Raw genomic sequence first — 21,997 nt, forward strand, 5'->3', positions numbered from 1 at the left:
GAGACCTCCCTTTTTAGGTGAGTGATTGAGCATTTTGGATCATTGCCATAAAGTTTAAGAATGAGCAGTATAGTGATAAATCCATGTGACATCCCAAATCTGTAGTTAATGTTGTTGGAGCTTTAACTGAGTTTGAACAATCAATTTTGTTTAGCCTCAATTTATTGGTTCCATGACAAATACATCTGTCACTGTTCAGAATTCCACCTTCTTCATTCAGAAGAAATACTAGATTGTGCATTGACTTACAGAAGAAGTGAACCAACTAGGCTCATAAACACAAACACGGGAGAAGCTGAAAGTCACTAGTGCTTCTTATTCATTTCCAACAGTCTCACATGAGTTCCTATACTGTCCAGGTCCAAGTCTCTGGAAATTCAAGGCCATGACTAAAGCTCCTACAGAAACCTCTCATGAGTATATACTTCACAGCATTTTAAGGCTCCTAAGCACTATAAGTATTCACCAGGTGTGGCAGGTTGACCTTGGCTGGCCACCAGTGCCCACCAAGCTGTTCACTTTCCCCCTCCTCAACAGGACATGGGGAGGAAATAAGATGGAAAAGCTCATAGGTTGAGATAAAGACAGAGAGATTGCTTACCAGTTACTGTCATGGGTGAAACAGACTCAGAAATAAATTTATTGCCAATTAAAAATAGAGTAGGATGGTAAGGAACAAAGACAAAACTAAAACCACATTTCCCCCTCCCCCCCTCCTCTTCTTCCCAGGCTCAATTTCACCCTTGATTCTTGTACCTCCTTCCCCCAGAGCATGGCAGGGGGATAGGGACTGGGGTGTTACAGTCAGTTCAAAACACTTCATCACTGCCACTAATTCCTCACGCTCTTCCCCTGCTCTAGTGTGGGATCCCTCCCACAGGACTGTCCTTCACGAACTGCTCCAACATGAGTCCTTTTCCACTGGTTACAGTCCTTCAGGAACAGACTGTTCCACCATGGGCCCCACGGGCCAAAGATCCTGCCAGAAAAACCTGCTCCTACATAGGCTCTTCTCCACTGACTGCAGTTCCTGCCAGGAGCCTGCTGTGGTGTGTGGTCCTCCACAGGCTAGTGTGGATATCTGCTCTGACCTGGTCCTCCACAGGCTGCAGGGGAACCTCTACTCCAGAGCCTGGAGTACCTCATCCCCTTCCTTCTTCACTGACCTCTATGTCTGCAGGGTTGTTTCTCTCACATTTTTCTCACAGCTGCTGCTGTACAGTGTTTTTTACCCTTTCTTAATATGTTATCAGAGAGACACCACCAGTCTAACTGTCTGACCTCTTCAGGGCTGACTAAAACTTAAAACATGTTGTTAAGGGCATTGTCCAAATGCCTCTTAAACACTGACAGGCCTGGGGCATCGTCCTCCTTTCTAGGAAGCCTGTTCCAGGGTTTCACCACCCTCTCAGTAAAGAAATGCTTCCTAATGTCCAGTCTAAATCCCCTGACACAGCTTTGAAACATTCCCACACATCCTATCACTGGATATCAGGGAGAAGAGATCAGCATCTTCCCTCTCCACTTCCCCTCCTCAGGAAGCTGTAGAGAGCAATGAGGTCACCCCTCAGCTTCCTTATCTCCAAACCAGACAACCGCAGACTCCTTAGCTACTCCTCACAGAACAAGCCTTCCAGCCCTTTCACCATCTTTGTTGCCCTCCTCCAGATGTATTCAAGGACCTTAACATCCTCCTTAAATTGTGGGGGCCAGAACTGTGCACAAAACTAAAGGTGAGGCTACACAAATGCTAAACACAGCTGGATAATCATCTATTTTGACCAGCTGGTTATGCTGCATGTGATGCACCCCAGAATGTGGTTTGTAGTCTTAGCTGCCAGGGCACACTGCTGACTCATGCTGAAACTGCTGTCAACCAGCACCCCCAGATCCCTCTGCAGGGCTGCTCTCCAGCAACTCCTCTCCCAGTCTATACTTGTGCCTAGCATTACTCCATCCCAGATGCAGAATTCAGCATTTTGACTTGTTAAATTTTATCCTATTAATCATAGCCCAATGCTCCAATCTACCTAGATCCCTCTGCAAGGCTTCTTGTCCCTCAATAGAATCGACAGCACCTCCCAGCTTGATATCATCAGAAAACTTGCTAATGGTTCATTCAACTCCTGCATCCAGATCACTGATAAATATACTAAACCAAACTGACCCTACATTTGAGCCCTGAGGAACACCGCTAGTGACCAGTGGCCAGCCAGATGTAGCCCCATTCTCTACAACCATTTGAGCCCTGCCTTTCAGCCAGTTTTTCATCCAGTGCACCGTGAACCTGCTCATCTCACAGTTGGACAACTTGTTCAGAAGGATGCTGTGAGGGACAGTAACAAAAGCCTTACTAAAATCCAGAAAAACTACATCCACCACACCACCTTCCCTTCATCTGGGTGACCCTATCATAGAAAGATATCAAATTAGTTAAACAGGACTTTCTCTTTGTGAACCCATGTTGTCTGTGCCTGATGATTGCATTGGCCTTTAAATGGCTTTCAATAGCACCCTGTATGATTTTCTCCATAATTTTTCCAGTTACCAAGGCTATACTAACAGGTCTGTAGTTTCCTGGGTCTTCCTTCACTCCCTTTTTGTAGATTGAAATAACACTGGCTAGCTTCCAGTCAGCACAGACCTCCCCAGACTCCCGAGACCTTTGGTAGATGATCAAGAGGGGTCCTGCCATAACATCTGCTAGCTTCTTCAGTACCATGGGATGAATCCTCATGGACATAATAACATTCATCTGATACAGCTGGTCCCTTGCACACAAATGCGCATTGCCCACAAATGGAAAGTCACTGCTCCAACACTCATAGTCCTCCAACTCAGGGGACTGGGCAGCCCAAGATCCATCAGTATTATTAAAAGAATGAGGCAAAGAAAGCACTGAATGCCTCCGCTTTTTTTCTCATCCCTACTTGTCAGGTGACCATCTTCAATAAGCACTGGTCTTATGTTTTCTTTAGACCTCTTTTTGCTATTAACATATTTAAAAAAGCCCTTCTTGTTGTCAAAAACAGAGTGACGCGAAGGGTTAACCAGCTACTAGGAAGAAGAAAAATAACTGCTAATGATACAGGGTTAACCAATGTACAAGGGGGTTGTACAAGGGGGTTAGAGGAATTCCCTTGCTTAAACAAATGTATTGTCTGTACCTATCATGCCTACTAAGCAGAACAAAGGCACTAACTATTGATAAGGAAAAGCAGACACCTGGTTCTATTGACAAGGAAAAGCAGATGCCTGATTCTACTGATAAGCAGCTATTGATAAGGAAAAGCAGACACCTGAAGGGGGAGAAGCAGATGGTTTATGGCTGGGACACTGAACAAACCCTAAGGCCATATGTGAAGACTAAAAGGTGAAAAGTTCAAGAAGAGGAAGACTCATTTACTTCATCTTGGAAGACCCCTACCCACAGGAGGAAGACTCATTTACTTCATATCTTGAGACCCCTGCCCATGACCAGAGGGAGCACTGTGCAGGCCCAAAGGACCTTCTAGCTCATTATAATACGAAGCAGGGATAGGACATGAATATGTATAGGCGTGTTGTGCAACCTTATGAATATATATAACTTTAGAGAATAAATGTAGAGGAAAACAACACTGAGGCACACAAGACTTTGAGGAATTATCCCCATGCGTCTCAGCACTGAATAAGAAGCATACCTACTTTACAACTTTAACGAGTTGTGGAGTCTATCCGCACATCACTACAGCCGAACCCAGGAGACCCGATATCTGCAAATGATGTACGATTGGGAGCTTAGAATTAAAGAGGAGTTTCCCATGATGATACCAGTCAATCCCGAATGTATGACTCCCCTCATTCAGGATCTTCCCAACTCTCTGAAAGCTGTAGGGATCTGACTGCAGGGAAAGATACAAGCAACATCCCAAAGTAAAAGGGCCTTTGCTCCCCTGGAAGAACTGCTGTCACCTGATTGAAAGGCAGAAAAGAAAGTATGGACGTGGGGGGGAGTTGCCCAGGAGTTTATTAATTATGGGAGAAAGTACGGTCCCGTCAATATTTCTAGTAAAATATATACTAAGGAACTGAGACAAACAGAGGTAAAAGCCCCTTGTCACCCTGTTAGAGAGGGTGAAGTTTTTACAATAAAATAATCATATAAAATAGTAAAATGATTATATTTGAGAAATTTATAAATCAATAGTGAGGCTTTGTATATTAGAAGACATGGTTCCCGGCGCCTCAATAAAGCACCTCATATAACCATCCCGGTGGTTATGTGTCAGTTCTTACGCTAACATTTTGGCGACCCAGATGGGACCTCGCGGGCATTGCTGAGGCGGATCTCGTTTCGATCCTGCTCCAGCCGGCACCGAGAGATTCTCGGGGAGCTATCGACCGCGACCGACCTCCGCTGCTCACGACGGACCTCTGATACGGTAAGAAAGGTGCTTTTGATCTGGGTTACGGTACCGATTTTTAGTAAATGTATGGTATTGACCTTTGGTAAAGGTCTGGTAAAAAGCCTGCCTGTTACACGCAGCAAAAAGCTGTGTGTGTGGCTGGGCTAGTAGTAAAGCCTGCCTGTTAGATGTGGCGAAAGCTGCGCTTGGTTGGGGCTAGAGAGCTCTCGGGGTAAAAGCCTAGGCGCCGTCCGTTAGACAGTAGCGAAAGCTCTGCGGGTTCGGCAAACGTAGTTCGGTATTGGTATTTATGCTGCAGGAACAGCATCGGTGTAAATAAGTGTTGTAACTTAGTGGTGTAAAGGAAACCAGTTTTCCTTAGGATTTGTGGTACAAAAGGAAACTCCTTTGTACTCACAAGATGCCACCGATTCCCAAGTCCTCTCCACTAGGCTGTCTGCTAAGCCATTGGAAGGAAGGGGGATTTGGGCAAAGTATGCGGAAAAGTAAATTGATTGATTATTGTAACGTTTGGTGGACACAGTATGAACTAGGGGATCAGGAAAAGTGGCCTGAAAATGGGATTCTGCAGTACAATACTATATTGCAGCTGATGTTGTTTTGTAAAAGGGAAGGAAAATGGGATGAGGTACCATATGTTTATCTATTCTTTGCTTTAAGAAATAATGATGAGTGGCAAAAAAAAAAAATCCTGTGGAACAATGGATGTGAAGGTAAATGCTAATCAACAGTATAAGGGTTGTGTTACCAAAAAGGTATATGCAATGCCTTGCTGTAGACAATAGTTTACAACACCAGAGGGACATTGAAAGTCTGGATTTAGTAGTGACCCCATCAGCCCCACCGGCTTCAAATGGAGGAAGGGGGGGGGAGAAGATGACAGTGAGGAAGAGAGTGATAGTGATCTTGAAAGCATGGGAAGTTGCCAGCGTGGGGAAGATCAGAGGGCAACCCTCCCCGCTACTCTGGTTTCACACAGAACTCGCTGGAGGGGAAATCGGGAAGGAAAAATGTGAATCCAGGTACCTAAAGCAGTGCTGGCGCCTTTAAGACGGGGTGGGAGCTGAGGGCCCGGTGTATGTTAAGGTACCTTTCTTGCCTGGAGATTTAATCATCTGGAAACAATCAGCAGGAACATACAGAGAAAACCCTGATAAAGTAGCCCGTGTAATGAAAATGATTATGAAAACTCAAAATCCAATTGGGAGAAAAAGAAGTAAAATTTTTAGTGGACACAGGGGCTACCTATTCAGTCTTAAATGACTTACACGGAAGGTTAGGGAAAAAGACAACCACAATCGTAGGGGCCACAGGGAAGGAGGAAACACGGCCGTTCCTACAGCCCCTAGATCTGCGATTTAGAGGGAAGGAATTAACACATGAATTTCTATATGTAGCTGAATGCCCCATTTCCCTTTTAGGACGGGACTTATTGGCCAAATTGGATGCAATGATCATTTTTGAAATGGTGAATTAACAATGCAGATTCTGGAATCCAAAGCAGGACAAATTTTGGTTTTGAAAGATAAACCTATTGCTCGAATCCCAGAGGAGGTAGAACAAGCTGTAATACCAACAGTTTGGGAAACAGAAATTCCAGGAAAATCAAAAACTGCTCAGCCAGTAATAGTGGAATTAAAGGATGGAGCTAGGCCAGTAAGAATTAAACAATATCCCCTAAAATTAGAAGCAAGATATGGAATTATAAAAATAATTGAGAAATTTTTAAAATACCAAATTTTGGAAGAATGTGAGTCAGAATATAACACTCCAATTTTTCCAGTAAGAAAACCAAATGGTGAATATAGGTTAGTACAGGATCTGAGGGCAATAAATGAAATAACAAAAGACATCCACCCGGTGGTGGCAAACCCTTATACATTGCTAACATCTGTGAAGGAAAAATATAAATGGTTTACAGTAATTGATTTAAAGGATACCTTCTTCTGCATTCCCCTTGACAAAAGTAGCAGGAAACTGTTTGCATTTGAATGGGAAAATCCACAGAATGGACGGAAAACACAATTGACATGGACCAGACTTCCACAAGGATTCAAGAACAGTCCGACCCTATTTGGAAACCAATTGGCTAAGGAACTGGAGGCATGGACCACTCAAGGAAAGGTACAGGTACCAAGATCACAATATCTCTTATTGCAATACGTAGATGACATCTTTATTGCAACAGAACAAAAATCGTTATGCATAAAGGTGACTATTGAAATCCTGAACCAGCTAGGCCTGAATGGTTATAAAGTCTCAAAAGAAAAGGCACAAATTGCATGTACAACCGTGTTGTATCTAGGATGTGAAATTTCGCAAGGACAGCGAAAACTGGGAATAAACCACATAGAGGCAATTTGTGCCATTCCAGAACCACAAAATTTACATGACTTAAGGACATTTTTGGGCATGGCAGGATGGTGCAGGTTGTGGATAATAAATTATGGACTCATTGCTAAACCCCTGTATGAGGCCCAAAAATCACCTGTTTTTGTTTGGAATAAACCACAGAAAGAGGCCTTTAAGAAACTGAAAGAGGCGTTAATGAAATCTCCAGCTTTGGGACTCCCAGATCTGACAAAGGACTTTCAGTTATTCGTCCATGAGAGACAGAGATTAGCACTGGGAGTGTTAACTCAGAAACTTGGGAGCTGGAAGAGACCAGTAGGATATTTCTCAAAACAGCTGGACCCGGTAAGTGCGGGATGGCCTGTATGTTTGAGAGCAGTAGCAGCGACTATTGTTCTAATACAGGAGGCCAGAAAACTGACTTTGGGAAAACACATGGAAGTGTTTGTGCCACATATGTTGACAATCGTCTTGGAACAAAAAGGGGGGTACTGGTTATCCCCTAGCAGGATGATGAAATATCAAGCAATTTTAACAGAACAAGATGATGTAAGTTTAAGGACTACTAACCTGTTAAATCCAGCAGCCTTTCTAGGAACGGACCTAGAAGAAGGGACGCTTGAACACAACTGTATAGAGGTCATCGAGCATACATATGCAAGTAGAACAGATTTAAAGGATGAACCTCTTGAACAACCTGACTGGGAACTTTTCACAGATGGTAGCAGCTTTGTGGAAAATGGAACACGGTATGCAGGATATGCTGTAACAACACAGCAAAAGATAATTGAAGCAAAAGCGCTACCTCCTGGAACATCAGCACAACGGGATGAACTCATAGCTCTTATGAGAGCACTGGAACTGAGTAACAACAAAAAGGTAAATATCTGGACAAATTCAAAGTACACGTTCGGCGTAGTACATATACATGGAGCATTATGGAAACAATGAGGGCTTCTATCTTCTCAAGGGACTAATATAAAATATCAAAAAGAAATTTTGGAATTAATAATTGCTGTGCAAAAGCCTAAACAGGTGGCCATCATGCATTGCAAAGCGCATCAAGGAGGAACTTTAAAGATATCTGAAGGAAATACATTGGCAGACCGGACAGCTTGACAGGTGGCCCGGAAGGTATGAAATATAATGGCACTGATACCTCTCAAGGTAAGCCCACTCCATACCTATCTCTCACAAGATCCAAACTGTTCAAAGGAAGATGAGAAATTGGCAGGACTTTTAAAGGCTCAAAAGAATTCTGAAGGATGGTATACAACAGTAACCGGACAAATAATAGTGCCACCAGCTATAATGCAAAAAATTCTACAGATCGAACATCAGAAATGTCATTGGGGTGCAGAAGCATTGGTGACTTATTTAAAGCGAGGAATAATTTCCACACAGATGTTAACCATGACAAAATCAGTAGGGTCAAAATGTGAAATTTGTTTGAAAAATAACCCAATAGTAAGAAAACAGGTTGAAATGGGAAGGATCAGAGTAGGGATGGAACCAGGAGATTATTGGCAAATTGATTTTGTGGAATTACCAAAGACACAAGGGTACAAATACTTATTAGTAGGGGTTGACACCTTTTCTGGATGGCCGGAGGCCCTTCCCTGTCGCACCAATCAGGCAAAAGAGACAGTAAAGTGGTTGCTCAGAGAAATTATTCCACGATTTGGTGTTCCTTTAGGAATATCATCAGACAGAGGCCCACACTTTATTGCAACAAGAGTACAGGAGATAAGTAAACTGCTAGGAATATCATGGAATCTACATACTCCCTGGAGACCTCAATCTAGTGGACAGGTGGAAAAGATGAATCAGACAATAAAAAGGCAAATCAGTAAAATATGCCAAGAGGCCAAAATAAAGTGGCCACAGGCACTGCCCATAGCCTTGTTGCGAATCAGAATAAAACCTAGAAGTGGAATGTCAGTAAGCCCCTATGAAATCCTCTATGGAAAACCATATGAGGCACCAGAACCTAATCTCGATACCCACATTAAAGGGAATCAGGATGTTTACAATTATGTGCTATCTCTAGGTAAAACCCTAACCAGACTGAGAAGCACCCTGGTGTGGAACAGGCCATTGTCCTTGGAAAATCCAGTGCATGACATTCAGCCAGGAGATCAAGTATGCATCCAAAATTGGAATGAGGAACCATTAAAAGAAAGTCTTATCCTAGGAATTTCTCAGAAAATGGTTTGACGAAACTTAAAACAAGATGCCATTCTGACCTGCAAGTTCACGGAAACCATTCTGATGGGACCAACACTTATAAAGGGAAATGACTCACAACAGTGCATGGACTCATTGAATCATAGGAGCAGTAACTAGGGAACATCCAAAGTACCCCACACCTCCACCTACCTATCAGGAGACAGCTATCTAAGAGAATGAAAATACTTGCTTAAGTTAAATGAAGTATTTTCAAAGGGGGGAAATGTTAGAGAGGGTGAAGTTTTTACAATAAAATAATCATATAAAATAGTAAAATGATTATATTTGAGAAATTTATAAATCAATAGTGAGGCTTTGTATATTAGAAGACATTGTAACTTTGCCGTTTTGTATCATAGTTACTCTGTAACTAAATGATACAATGGTAGTCTTGGTAGCAAGAGCTAACATAACTGTATATGGTGAGGGGAGTATGGGTGTATGTATTGTAAAACTCTACCCAAGCAGAACCTAAGTTTAAGATAGCCAAAAAGGGCATACCAGAAACATCCTGGTGAAGATAAGAGAATGCTAACGTCCACAAGATGATTGGGACCTAGCCAAGTAGAGAAAAGGTGAAGAGGACAACCTGAGGAAGACTTCTTACTTCATCTGAGGAAGACTCCTTACTTCATCAGGGCGACCACCAGAGGGGGCTGCGCAAGCGCAGAAGAGGCTGATGTCGTAATAGATTGATGTAGCAATCTTTGATGCATATGTATTAGTAAATGATGTAATCTGTGTTGAGTATGTATTAGTTACGAAATTTTAGTGTATAAATTGCGAACGCGATGTGACGGGAATCGGAACCAGATTTGGGTACGTACCCCTGGTTCCCGGCGCCTCAATAAAGCACCTCATATAACCATCCCGGTGGTTATGTGTCAGTTCTTACGCTAACAACCCAACTAATGGGAAATGCCCAACACCCCCTACTTGCCCAGGAGGTAGAAATATTCTTAATAAAAGGCAAGGGTTGTAGACATAGGGATGGTGAAAAGGTATTCCTAAAGATTTAATGGATGGATTACCCACTGATAAATTGGAAAAGCTAGTATTAGACTGGCCCAAAATAAACCCCATGGGCCCTAAAGAATAGGAAAAACCTCTGCAAAATGTGAAGGGCCCTGGTGCCCCCACCACTTATTAACTTCCCCACCCCTTGATTGTGAGCGGAGGGGTGGAGGGTGGAGATATATTCGATAGCTCACTGAAAATAATAAAGGCAAATTACTTGTTTTGTGGGACCTAATCTAGTGCTGCATTTTCACTTGCTTTGTGAAAGTTTTGACAAGCAGTCAAATCCTGATATTAGGAGAAAAACTGCAGCAGGTAGAGGGCCCAGAGGCAAGATCCATAGCTAGGCTGCTTGAAGTGGCATGAAAGTTGTATAATAATCAAGAGGAGGCAGAGAAGAGGCAGGAAAAAGAACAAGTTACAAGGGATGTTAGGAAAACTCAGCTGTTTGCTACAGCCATTGCCAAGAACAGCAGAAGTGGTAATGGAAGAGTAAGAGGGAGGGGCCGTCTACCCCCTCGAGGAACCCTGGAGGCGGATCAGTGTTTGTACCGTAACCAGAAGGGTCATTGGGAGAGGGAATGTCCACCGAATCTAGGGCAAGTGGGGAAGAAGTCCCAGAAGGAGGAACCCAGAGTCACTGATCTACATTTAGATCACAACTCTGATTGATGCAGACCAGGGGAAAATTTAGAGAAATACCCAACCAAATCCCTGGTTACCCTCTGGTTGGGGTGAGAATAAATTAAATTTTTAGTGGATACAGGAGATACATTCTCAGTTTTAAATGCACAAAAAGTTGAACTAAGCAAGCAAACAGTTCCTTTAATAGGAGCAACTAGGAAAAGAGAAGTATGGCCTTTCTTTCAGGCTCTTAGTTGTGGAATTAGCAAAAGAGTTTTTACTCACACATTTCTATATAACCCAGAGCGTCCAATGCCCTTGTTGGGGAAAGACTGGTTAAACAAACTGAATGCACAAATAAGTTTTGATAAAGGAGATATTCAGATACATACTCCAGAAGATAAATCCCTGAAGGCACAAGTATTTATGTTACAGGTGAACAAAGAGGGAGAAACAGTGGCTATCTCTAAGGAAGTACTCAATGCAGTAAATCTATTGGTCTGGGCCACTGATGCACCTGGCAGGTGAGACAAGGAGGAACAAAAGCACAAAATGTAATCAGTTCTAAGTAATGTTAAGTTTGATGGCTTTGTAATGGAAAATAACTGCCCTGCTTGAAGGTAGTTGACATAGTTTCAGGTCCTTAGGACCTTAGTACAAAAGGTGTAAGAAAATCAGAATAGAAAAACAGGACCTGGGGATGGGGAGTATCTGGGACTAGCAGATGTCCAGGGTGGGCACAGATAAATTAACTGATAAGTACAAGGACAGGATGATTGCTATGTCTGTAAGGTTAATTAAGATGGTTATGAAGATCGTTGGCAAAAGTAAATGACCCTTAAAGACCACCATCACATTTTTGTATGCATGCAGGAAACTTGTTGGAAAATGATGGAATATGCCCAGTGACCATATAAGGATGGCCTATATAGCAATACGGGGACACACGTTAGGAGGAGCTATCCCCCGTGTCTCCCGGCACCGCAATAAAGAATGCCTGCTTGTCAACTTGAAACTCTGTTGGCGAGTTTCTTCCTGGAGTTTTCTCTGAATCCCAGGTCAGAGGCGGCCTAACCTGTCCATACCAGGACTTGCCCAGGACCCAGCAGCTCTGGTGATGTGGGCAGATGATGCCAGTAGGGGCAACCACCACCCCATGAACAGATAAAACACTCCCCCTGGGAGGGTGAGCAACTTGGAGTGTGGTGGTGCAGTTCAGTTTGTGCAGGCAGGACAAGTGGGAAGGGCCCCAAAGCTCGAGAAGCTTAAGAAGTAAGTTCAGCCAGTGGTCATCGAGAAGGTGCTCAAGTGTGGTGTATCAAGGAGGGACTCCAGTTCTGGTAAAATATGAAGACCTTTATTTCGTGTCTCGCATGCCTTTTATAGCCTACTAAGTGCTAAGCAGTAACTTCCCACTCTTTTACTCCCTTATCATCCCGATTTAGAAAAACTACTAAGGGTTACAAATATTCACACTGTTTGGTCTGTCTTTGAGATGCACATCCTGCTTTATCTTGCAAACTGCCTGCTTTGTTTTGCTAAGGGATATTTATCCTTCATTGTTCTCTTTACAGTTCCCAAGAGCAGGGCATCGACACCTGGTGTTTTCTTCAGTCCTCCAACTCAGGGGACTGAGCAGCCCAAGATCTATCAGTATTATTAAAAGAATGAGGCAAAGAAAGCACTGAATGCTTCTGCTTTTTTTTTCCATCCCTACTTGTCAGGTGACCATCTTCAACAAGCACTGGTCTTATGTTTTCTTTAGACCTCTTTTTGCTATTAACATACTGAAAAAAAAGCCTTTCTTGTTGTCTGACCCAACACTGGCTACTTTCAACTCTAGTTGAGATTTGGTCTTTTGTGTCTTCTCCCTGCATATATGAACCATGGCTCTGTAATCTTCCTGCAAAGCCTAACCTTGCTTCCAGAGATCATTTAATTTCTTTTTCCTCAAGCTCCACAAGGAGTTCCCTGTTCAGCCAAGGTGGTCTCCTACCCTGCTTGCTTGACTTGTAACACACTGGAATTGCCTGCTTCTGTGCTTCTAAAAGGTGGAATGCTTCCAGCATTCATGGACTCCTAAGCCCTGAAAAGCAGATTCCCAGGGGACGCTGCTAAGTAGCTCCCTGAGTAGCTTAGTTTACTCTTCTGAAGTCCAGGGTAGCAACTCTGCTGTCCTTTTTTCTCATTACACCAAAAACATTAAACTCAACCATTGTGTGATCACTGTGTCCAAGACAGCCACCTGTTATCACATCCCCCACAAGTTCTTCTCTATTCATAAATAACAAGTCTACAATGGCATCTTTCCTAGTTGGTTACTGAGTACCTGTGACAAGAAATTATCTCCTACAAACTTCAAGAATTTCCAAGACCTGCTCATCACAGCAGTATGGTATTCCCAGTTAATGCCTGGCAAGTTGAATGTTTTAACATTCTTCCCAGGGCTCTGAAGTCTCTTTTGATTGACCTCAAACTTTTTGTTGCAACATCATTTGTACCCACATGAAGGAGCAGGGATAGCAGTTTGAAGAGCCTAGTTCAACCTTCAGTCTTGTGGTGATGTTTCTAATTTGGGCCCCAGGCAACAAACTTCCCTGAAAAGAGGGTCTGGTCTGTAAACAGGTGCTTCCATTCTGCACAGGAGGGAATCACCAATGACCATAACTTGTCACTGTTTCTTCTCGGCACTGGTTTCACTGCAGGTTTTGTTGTGAGGTTGGTCTCATTTACTGTGGCAAGACTGCTTGCACATGTTCCTCCTCTTTCTCATTATGTGCTTCATCTACCAAAGCCAGGGCCTTGTACCTAAAGTAGCCAAGAGAGTAACTTAGAGGGTAAGGAAGGGTTTCTCTTACTGCTCCATAATGTAACCTTCTTTCACCCCTCCAGGGCCAGTTGCTTGGGGAACGCTCCCTGTTCAGATAAGCCTCTACTTGTCTATGTGTATCCCTTGTGGGTTTTTTAAAATTACATGAGTAACACTCCCTAATCCAAAGTTGTGTTTACTTAGAGGCTTCCAAATAAAAATATTTTGTTTCTTGGAAATCTCAATGTTTTCTAGATGCTCAGAACATTCACAAAATTGATTGGAAGGTCTTTTTAAAAGTTAAATGACTTGCAATAAATTTTCCCATTGTATTACATTCAAACTTTTAGCACTGAATGTTAACTTATGGCTCTATAGTAAGCATACATCAGTCCTCTTTTCCCTATGAATCATGTACACATATTTATGAAGATGCTCCTTTTTAACCCTAGATGTATATATAATGTATAAATAGTGTATAATGTATATATAGTGTATATGTATAACTGTCATCAGGGGACAATTAAGTTTGAATCATATATCTCAGTGACCAGAACACTGAATTAATATATACTGTTACATAAATATTTTTAACTCATGAATTAAGCAAAAAAGCAAAGCTCAAGAAGAAATATCTAGAAACTTAAGTGATATGACTTTCAAAAATATATTTATATATTTAAAATTCTTTCCAAACTCTGGATTCTCAGAGCACAGCTTTAAAAGTTATTAAAAGACAATCTTAGAGCAACCAGGTACTTGAGAATTACACATGAATGAGACAGATACTTCTCTGCTCAAAGAAAGTTCTGAAAAAGAAGCTGTATAGTTATATTCAGCTGTTCTAAACTTTAAATGCATATAGGAAGAAGCATAATGTGCATATTCAATGGTTTTTTAATCAAAAAGGTTAAAAAACTAAAAAAAAAATATTAAAAGAGCTGAAAAGTTTCAAAACAATATAGTCTGAATCACTACAAACGTTTTTTACTAAAACATTAGACTTATACACATAGAACAGGTATAAAAAGAAATAAGCATCCAATGCTGTCCTGGGTTCAGCAGTAGCAGTCATTTTTCTCCTTCGTGGTAGCTGGTGCAGTGCTGTGTTTTGACTTTCGGCCTGGGAACAGAGCTGATAACAATGATGTTTTGGTTTGGCCAAGGACTTTGTGAGCCTCATGCTCTGCCAGGGAGGAGGGGAAGCTGGGAGGAAGCAGAGACAGGACACCTGACCCAAACTGACCAAAGAGGTATTCCATACCACAGCATGTCATGCCCAGAAGGTAAGTGAGAGTTACCCGGAAGGGCTAGGACTGCAGGGCTGGAGGAGGTATCGGTGGGTGCTTGGTCGGGCTGGGGGGGTGGGGGGGAAGTTATCAGTCAGCTGGTGCTGAGGTGTTGTATTCTCTTCCCTTGTTATCTCCTTTACCGTTATTATTACTGGTGGTAGCAGTTGTGATTTGTCTTATACCTTAGTTACTAAACTGTTCTTATCTCAACCTGTGGGAGTTGCATTCTTTTCGATTCTCCTCTCCATCCCTCCGGGAGTAGGGGGAGGGCAAGAAGGGGGGGAAGTGAGTGAACAAGCTGGCTGGCTGGGTTTAAACCACGACAAATGCCAACATCTTAATGCAAAGATTTGTTATGGAAGTAACTCCTGAATTACAAAACTGGAATTATAAATATGATGTCCATCATATTTAAAAAATCATGGCAGTCAGGTGAAGTTCCCGACGACTGGAAAAAGGGTAATATAACCCCCATTTTCAAGAAAGAGAAAGTGTAAGACCCAGGAAACTACAGACCAGTTAAGTCTCACCTCTGTGCCTGGCAAAATCTTGAAGCAGATTCTCCTAGAAAGCATGCTAAGTCACATGAAAAACAAGGTGGTTGGTGACAGCCAACATAGCTTCACTAAGGAGAAATCCTACCTGACCAATTTGGTGGCCTTCTATGATGGGGCTACGGAACTGATAGACGGGCAGAGCAGTTGATGTCATCTACCTGGACTTGTGCAAAGCATTTGACACTGTCCCACATGACATCCTTGTATATAAATTGGAGAGACATCAATTTGATGGATGGACCACTTGGTGGATAAAGAACTGGCTGGATGGCTACATGCAAAGAGTTGTGGTCAATGGCCCAATATCCAGTTGGAGACCAGTAATGAGTGGTGTCTCTCGGGGATCAGCGTTGGGACTGGTCTTGTTCAACATCTTTGCTGGCGACATGGACAGTGGGATTGATGCACCCTCAGCAAGTTTGCCGACAACACTAAGACTGAGAAAGTTGTGGCTGTTCAAGACTGTGGAAGAGAAGCTGCATGGAGACCTCATAGCAGCCTTCCAGTGTCTGAAGGGGGCCTGCAAGGATGCTGGAGAGTGACTCTTCATTAGGGACTGTAGTAATAGGACATGGGGAAAAGGGTTCAAATTTAAGCAGGAGAAGTTTATGTTAGATATAAGGTATAAGTTTGTGGAGACAGTGTTCTCACAGGAGAATGCATAACTGGTACATAAACTCTGAATAATCCTGAAAGATACAGCAAGGCCATGAGAGGCCCAAAGAAGCTTAAGCAAGCAAGATAAGAAGAAGCTGGAATTCACTGAGTTAATGAGAACTGTGGGACTGTTGGCAAGCTTTCGAGGTCAAGTTCTCACACCTGTGCTTAACCAATTATATGTTAGTCACTAAGGGTCTTCAAGACATGTATCCAATCATAATATGCCAAATCACTGTAAGTGCATGTAAGAAATAGTATATAAGGAGTTAAGGCTTTGTAATAAATTTGGCAATCGCTTGATCACATTGATTGTCTCTGCGTTGTCTGTGACTCCCACGTCAACAGAAGTTCTTCCTTGTGAAGGTGGTGAGGCACCAGAACAGGTTGCCCTGGTAGGTTGTGGCTGCTTCATCCCTGGCAGTGTTCAAGGCCAGGTTGGATGGAGTCTTAGGTGACATGGTCTAGGGTGAGGTGTCCCTGGCCATGGCAGGGGGGTTGGAACTAGATGATCTTAAGGTCCTTTCCAACCCTAACTATTCTATGTGATTGTCCTGGGTTCAGCAGTAGCAGTCATGTTTTTCCTTCGTGGTACCTGGTGCAGTGCTGTGTTTTGACTTCCATCCTGGGAACAGTGTTGGTGAAGCCGATGTTTTCAGTTGTTGCTAAGTGATGTTTACCCTGACCAAGGACTTTGTGAGGCTCATGCTCTGCCAGGGAGGAGGGGAAGCTGTGAGGAAGCAGAGATGGGGCGCCTGACCTGGGCTAGCCAGGGAGGTATTCCATACCATAGCACGTCATGCCCGGGGTGGGCTGTAACTGGGAGTTACCCGGAAGGACAGGGGCTTCCGGGTGGGACTCGTTTTCTTGGCCAGTGGTATCGTATTCTCTTCCCTTGTTATTTTCCCTTATCATTGTTGTAGTTGATAGTAGCGGTGGTGATTTGTGTTGTACATTGGTTGCTGGACTGTTCTTGTCTCAACCCGTAGGAGTTGCACTCTTTCGATCCTCCTCCCCGTTCCTCCGGGAGCGGGGAAGGGGAGAGCCCCGGTGGGGGGGGGGGGGGGGACAGACCTCGATTGTTGTCAGCTGGGCACCACTCACTGGGAGTGAGTGAACAAGTTACCTGACTGGGTTTAAACCACGACAGTGATAGAATTATCTCAGGGAAGATAAAACAGCAACCAAGAGGGACTACTTCATAGCCCTTGCTACTAGTCTTCTACATTCAGTACAGCCTAGCACCGCTGCTGCATTAACATCTGATGTAACTAGAAAACATTTTCCCTAAACTTTCACCACTATTTCTCTTCTTCACCATGGTACCTTCTGATAAAACATATTGGGGGTGGGGGTGTGCATGTAGTTTTGTTGCACCTTTTGAATTGGAAGTTATTTTAGCAGTAGTCCTTTTTATCAGATACATATCTAATAGTCTGATAATTTGCTGTCTGCCAAAACACTTAACCCAAAAGAGTAAAGCAGATTTCATGTGCTAGAACCAGTGAAAACAAGCTTTTTACCACAGATATAGGAACTCGCTATAATTTTTAGCATGCTATTTGAGGAAAAAATTCCTTAATAGTGAAACAAAAATACAAGTTTTTAACTATTGCAAACAGCCCTAATATGAATTAAATTATTACTTACCAAAATCTACTCTTGTTAGTATGCACTGCATTGGATGGTCAGTTGTATGCCTCGTTGTTGTTGCACCACTTTCATAACAAGTTGCACATAAATCATAATCGTAGCAAATTAAACACTTGTATCTGCGACCTCGAAAATTTCCTTTTAAGCATGCATCACAGCTGACACCTATGAACAAAGAAAACCGCTTGAAAACAACAATTTCACATTATTTTAATGATACAGATTTGTTGCTATCACCCCCCAATAACAAAAGGAATTGAGCCGAGCTCTTAAGCAGCTGATGCACAAGACAACTCACTTTAACGCATTTCATACCTTTTAAAATGCAATAATCATCTAAAGTAAAAGTCAAAGTCAAACTCAAAATAAAAACCATTCAAGCATTCAAAACAATAATTAGTTAGACTATAAATTCTTTGAATCACTTTTTTCCCCCTGTTCAGCAGCTTGGTTCAAAACTCTCTCAGGGTTAAATAGTACAGTGGTTCATACTGAAGTTTTGTGAAAACAAGCAAACAAAGAAAAACCCTACAGCAAACCATCCCACAAGCCACACAAAAACACACACCACCACAACACCATCCCTTCCTGGCTTTTGTGTTTATTTTTATATTTTCTCTTAGTTCAATGCTGAAGAATACCACAACCATTTTTCATAATGTATACATATCTGGGAACATTATCTTATAAAGTTTTTTGCAGTTTTCTCTGTCATTTCAGCTCTCTGCTGTTAATTTAGATGAGGGCAAAGGAAGCATTATCATTTCATCTGTAAAAGCCCATGAAAACTTGCAGTAGTAAATTAAGGGCCTTCATGAAAATAACTAGTACATACAACATATATAATATTTTGATCAAAGTCCTCTTTGAAGATCAATTTAAATAAGCTTTTCAATACTTCAGTACAAATACAGAAAAAGTTATAGAAATATTGTTATTAGAAGAAAGCGCTGACACTGACTCCAAGAGGATTCGTGGAAAAAGACCAAAAAGGTCTCAAAACTACAACTATCCCAATGATCATTTCCTAACTATAAATTCTATGATCAGATAAAAATCTGGTTTAACACAAGGCACCACTACTATTTGTAGCACCAGGTCCAGAGAATAAAATTATGTAGAGAGTATTCTCTCAACATCTCTCCAAGCTAGTATTTCTTCATATAACTCCAAATTACCATATTTTCAGTTTGACAACATGACAGCAGGTGGCATAACACGCTACTTTCATATACTTTTAATGTAACAGGTGAGGAAAGCATCAAGGAAAAAAAAAAAGCCTCGAAAGTTCATCTCTCTTTTTTTTTTTAACCTATACATTGTGTTAATTAAAAATTTAGAAGTTTGCCTCTGCCCTGGGTTCGCTGGGATCAAGTTATTTTTCTTCCTAGGAGGCTGGTGCAGTGCTGTATTTTCAGCTTTAGTGTTGAGAATGCTGATAACACACCAATGTTTTAGTTGTTGTTAAGTAGCACTTACACTGATCAAGGACTTTTCAGTCTCTTATGATTTGACAGTGAGGAGGGGCACAAGAAGCCAGGAAGGACCTGAGACAGGACACCTGACCCAAACTAGCCAAAGGGGTATTCCTTTGCATGTCATGCATTCCACAGCATGTCATGCCCAGTATACAAACTGAGGGGAGTTACACAGTAGGGACCATCTTGCTGCTCAGGGATGGGCTGAAGAACGGTCAGCAGGTGGTGAGCAATTTTATTACGCATCACTTGTGGTTTTTTATTTTGAATTACAATTTCTTCTTGTTTCTTTTTCCTATTATTATCACTGTTGTCATTATTTCTATTATTGTTATATCTTATTTAATTTCAATTATTAAATTGTTCCTATCCCAACCCATGGGTTTTACCATTCTCCTCCCCATCTCACCCAGCAAGGGGGGGAATGGGAGTGAGTGAATGAATGTCTGTGTGGTACTTACTTACCAGCTGGATTTAAGTGACAACAGTCCTTTTTGGTGCCCAAGGTGAGGCACGAAGGGTTGGGATAACAACAGATCTGACCAGGGTATGTTAAAAAAAAAAATTGTTGTAAGCATTCACTGTATCGTAATAATAGCTGGTCATAATGTTCCCTCATTCGTTCTCAGAATTCATGTGCATGTGCTAAATGGTATGCTATGTAATGCTGTTCTTGTCATATGTGCTCCCTGTGCTGATGTTTATTCACTGGGCTTGGGCTAAGGTTGTTTCATTGTACTTTCTAGTGCTGGGTTATGATATGATAGAATCACTGGTCATGAAACTAATCTAGTATGCACACTCGGTACTGTCATCACCTTTGTCCATCAGGAGCAATCTGGTGGGAACTGGTTTTGCCATAAAACAAAGTAAGGTCAACAGACCTGCACAGGAGATTCAATTTTTGGGAATAAGATGGATGTTGTCACATCCCCACATACGTGATCCACAAAACAACAGCAAAGTCTCCACCAACTAATAAGAAAGAAATACAAGCTTTCTTAGGTATTTTGGAGAATGCACATCCCAAATTACAGTCTGACTGTAAGCCCTCTCTATCATGTGACCTGGAAGAAGAACGATTTCAAATGGGGCCATGAGCAACAACAAGATTTTGAACAAATTAAATGAAAGTTCATGCAGTAGCCCTTGGACCACGCTGGACAGGGCAAAATCTGAAAAATGTGCTCTACACCGCAGCCGGGGAGAATGGTCCTACCTAGAGCCTCTGGCAGAAAACTCCAAGGGAGGCTCAAGGTCGATCCCTCGGCTTTTGAAGTCAGGAATACAGAGAATCCAAGGCCGGCTATACTCCAATTGAAAAAGAGATACTGGCAGCCTATGAATGGATTCGAGCCGCTTCAAAAGCGACTGGCACTGAATCACAGCTCCTCCTGGCACCCCAGATGCGCATGCAGGGCTGGATGTTCAAAGGCACGGTCTCCTCTACACATCACGCAACTGATGCTAAATGGAGTAAGTGGGAAGCACGTATACAAGTTTGTTTTCCCTTAACACATTGGACTCACTATTCTGGTATGTCAAACTTAATCACATTTTTCACCTCTACCGTGGCTGAAAGTTTCAGAGAATAAGTTATCACACAAGCATTTTATATGCAACATGCTTAATACTAACATATTAAATAAATACAGTTGCATATTTATTCATGTTTTTCCAATCAAATATAATTTATTCTTATGCTATAATATGTGGTTAACCCCTTCTAAAAGTAAACAGAATAGAGGAGATAAGTATCAGATTAAGATGAACATCTGATATAATGTCAAAGAAAGGAGAACAGTACTGAATAATATTAGGGTTAAAATACCAACATGCACTGGGATTAATTATCAAAAGTACAAACAGAACATCAAATGTGAAATCTAACAAGATAACATGAACATCTAAACAAAAAAAAAAATTGTTCCCTTTCATAAGCAGAAATAACTTATTTTCTCTCTAAACAGTAAAAGAATTTTCCATTTAAATTCAACAAATACAGCACACTATCAAGCTGATAATAGGAGTACGTAAAAATAACATTGGAAATCCCAAAATTAGCTCACACAGGGTACACAGCCGTCCTGGGTTCAGCAGTAGCAGTCATTTTTCTCCTTCTTAGTAGCTGGTGCAGTGCTGTGTTTTTTACTTTCAGCCTGGGAACAACGCTTATAACACCAATGTTTTCAGTTGTTCCTAAGTATATGTTTACTCTGACCAAGGACTTTATCAGTCTCATGCTCTGACAGGGAGGAAGGGAAGGGGAGGAAGCAGAGACAGAACACATGACCCAAACTAACCAAAGGGGTATTCCATACCACAGCACATCATGCCCAGTATATAAACAGGGGGGAGTTACCCAGAAGGGGTAGATCGCTGCTCGGGTCAGGCTGGGTATGAGTTGGTGGGTAGTGAGCAGTTGTATTCTCTTCCCTTGTTATTTCCCTTACCATTATTATTACTGGTGGTAGCAGTAGTGGGTTTGTGTTATACCTTAGTTACTGGGCTGTTCTTATCTCAACCCCTGGGAGTTACATTCTTTCGATTCTCCTTCCCATCCCTCCGGGAGCAGGGGGGAGGAAGGTAGGGAGTTGAGCAAGCAGCTGCGTGGTTCAGAGTTACTAGCTGGGCTTAAACCAGGACAGTTCTTTGTGGCACCCAACATGGGGCACAAGGGTTGAGATAACAAAAGATCTGACCAGAGTGTGTCTAATCATATTTGTGATAAGCATTCATTGTTTTGGATTAACAGTCACTCCTCACAATGCTGATTTATCGGCTTTCAAAGCTGTTGCTCTTCATCTCAGAGTTTCAGCATGTCGCACCTCACTTACAGCCAGTATTTGGTGTTTTAGTGTTTATCAGCTAGGGGGCTTGAGCTATGGTTCTTCTTTCACTCTACTTTATGGTAATGACT

General features: G+C 42.1%; 1 protein-coding gene across 2 annotated transcripts in view; it reads right to left on the reverse strand.

Annotated features, from left to right (window-relative positions):
* Positions 1 to 21,997, reverse strand: part of LOC133283089 (E3 ubiquitin-protein ligase KCMF1-like) — a 99,903-nt gene that overhangs the window by 64,742 nt on the left and 13,164 nt on the right. For both annotated transcript variants that reach the window (XM_061479574.1, XM_061479573.1), the window contains exon 2: positions 17,597 to 17,764. In XM_061479574.1, the coding sequence (XP_061335558.1) occupies positions 17,597 to 17,764 (168 nt within the window). The remainder of the gene's footprint in view (positions 1 to 17,596; positions 17,765 to 21,997) is intronic.

Source organism: Pezoporus flaviventris, unplaced genomic scaffold (assembly GCF_033815535.1).
Source record: "Pezoporus flaviventris isolate CSIRO_AGI_PZ_B2104156 unplaced genomic scaffold, CSIRO_AGI_Pfla_v1 ptg000153l, whole genome shotgun sequence".
NCBI lineage: Eukaryota > Metazoa > Chordata > Aves > Psittaciformes > Psittacidae > Pezoporus > Pezoporus flaviventris.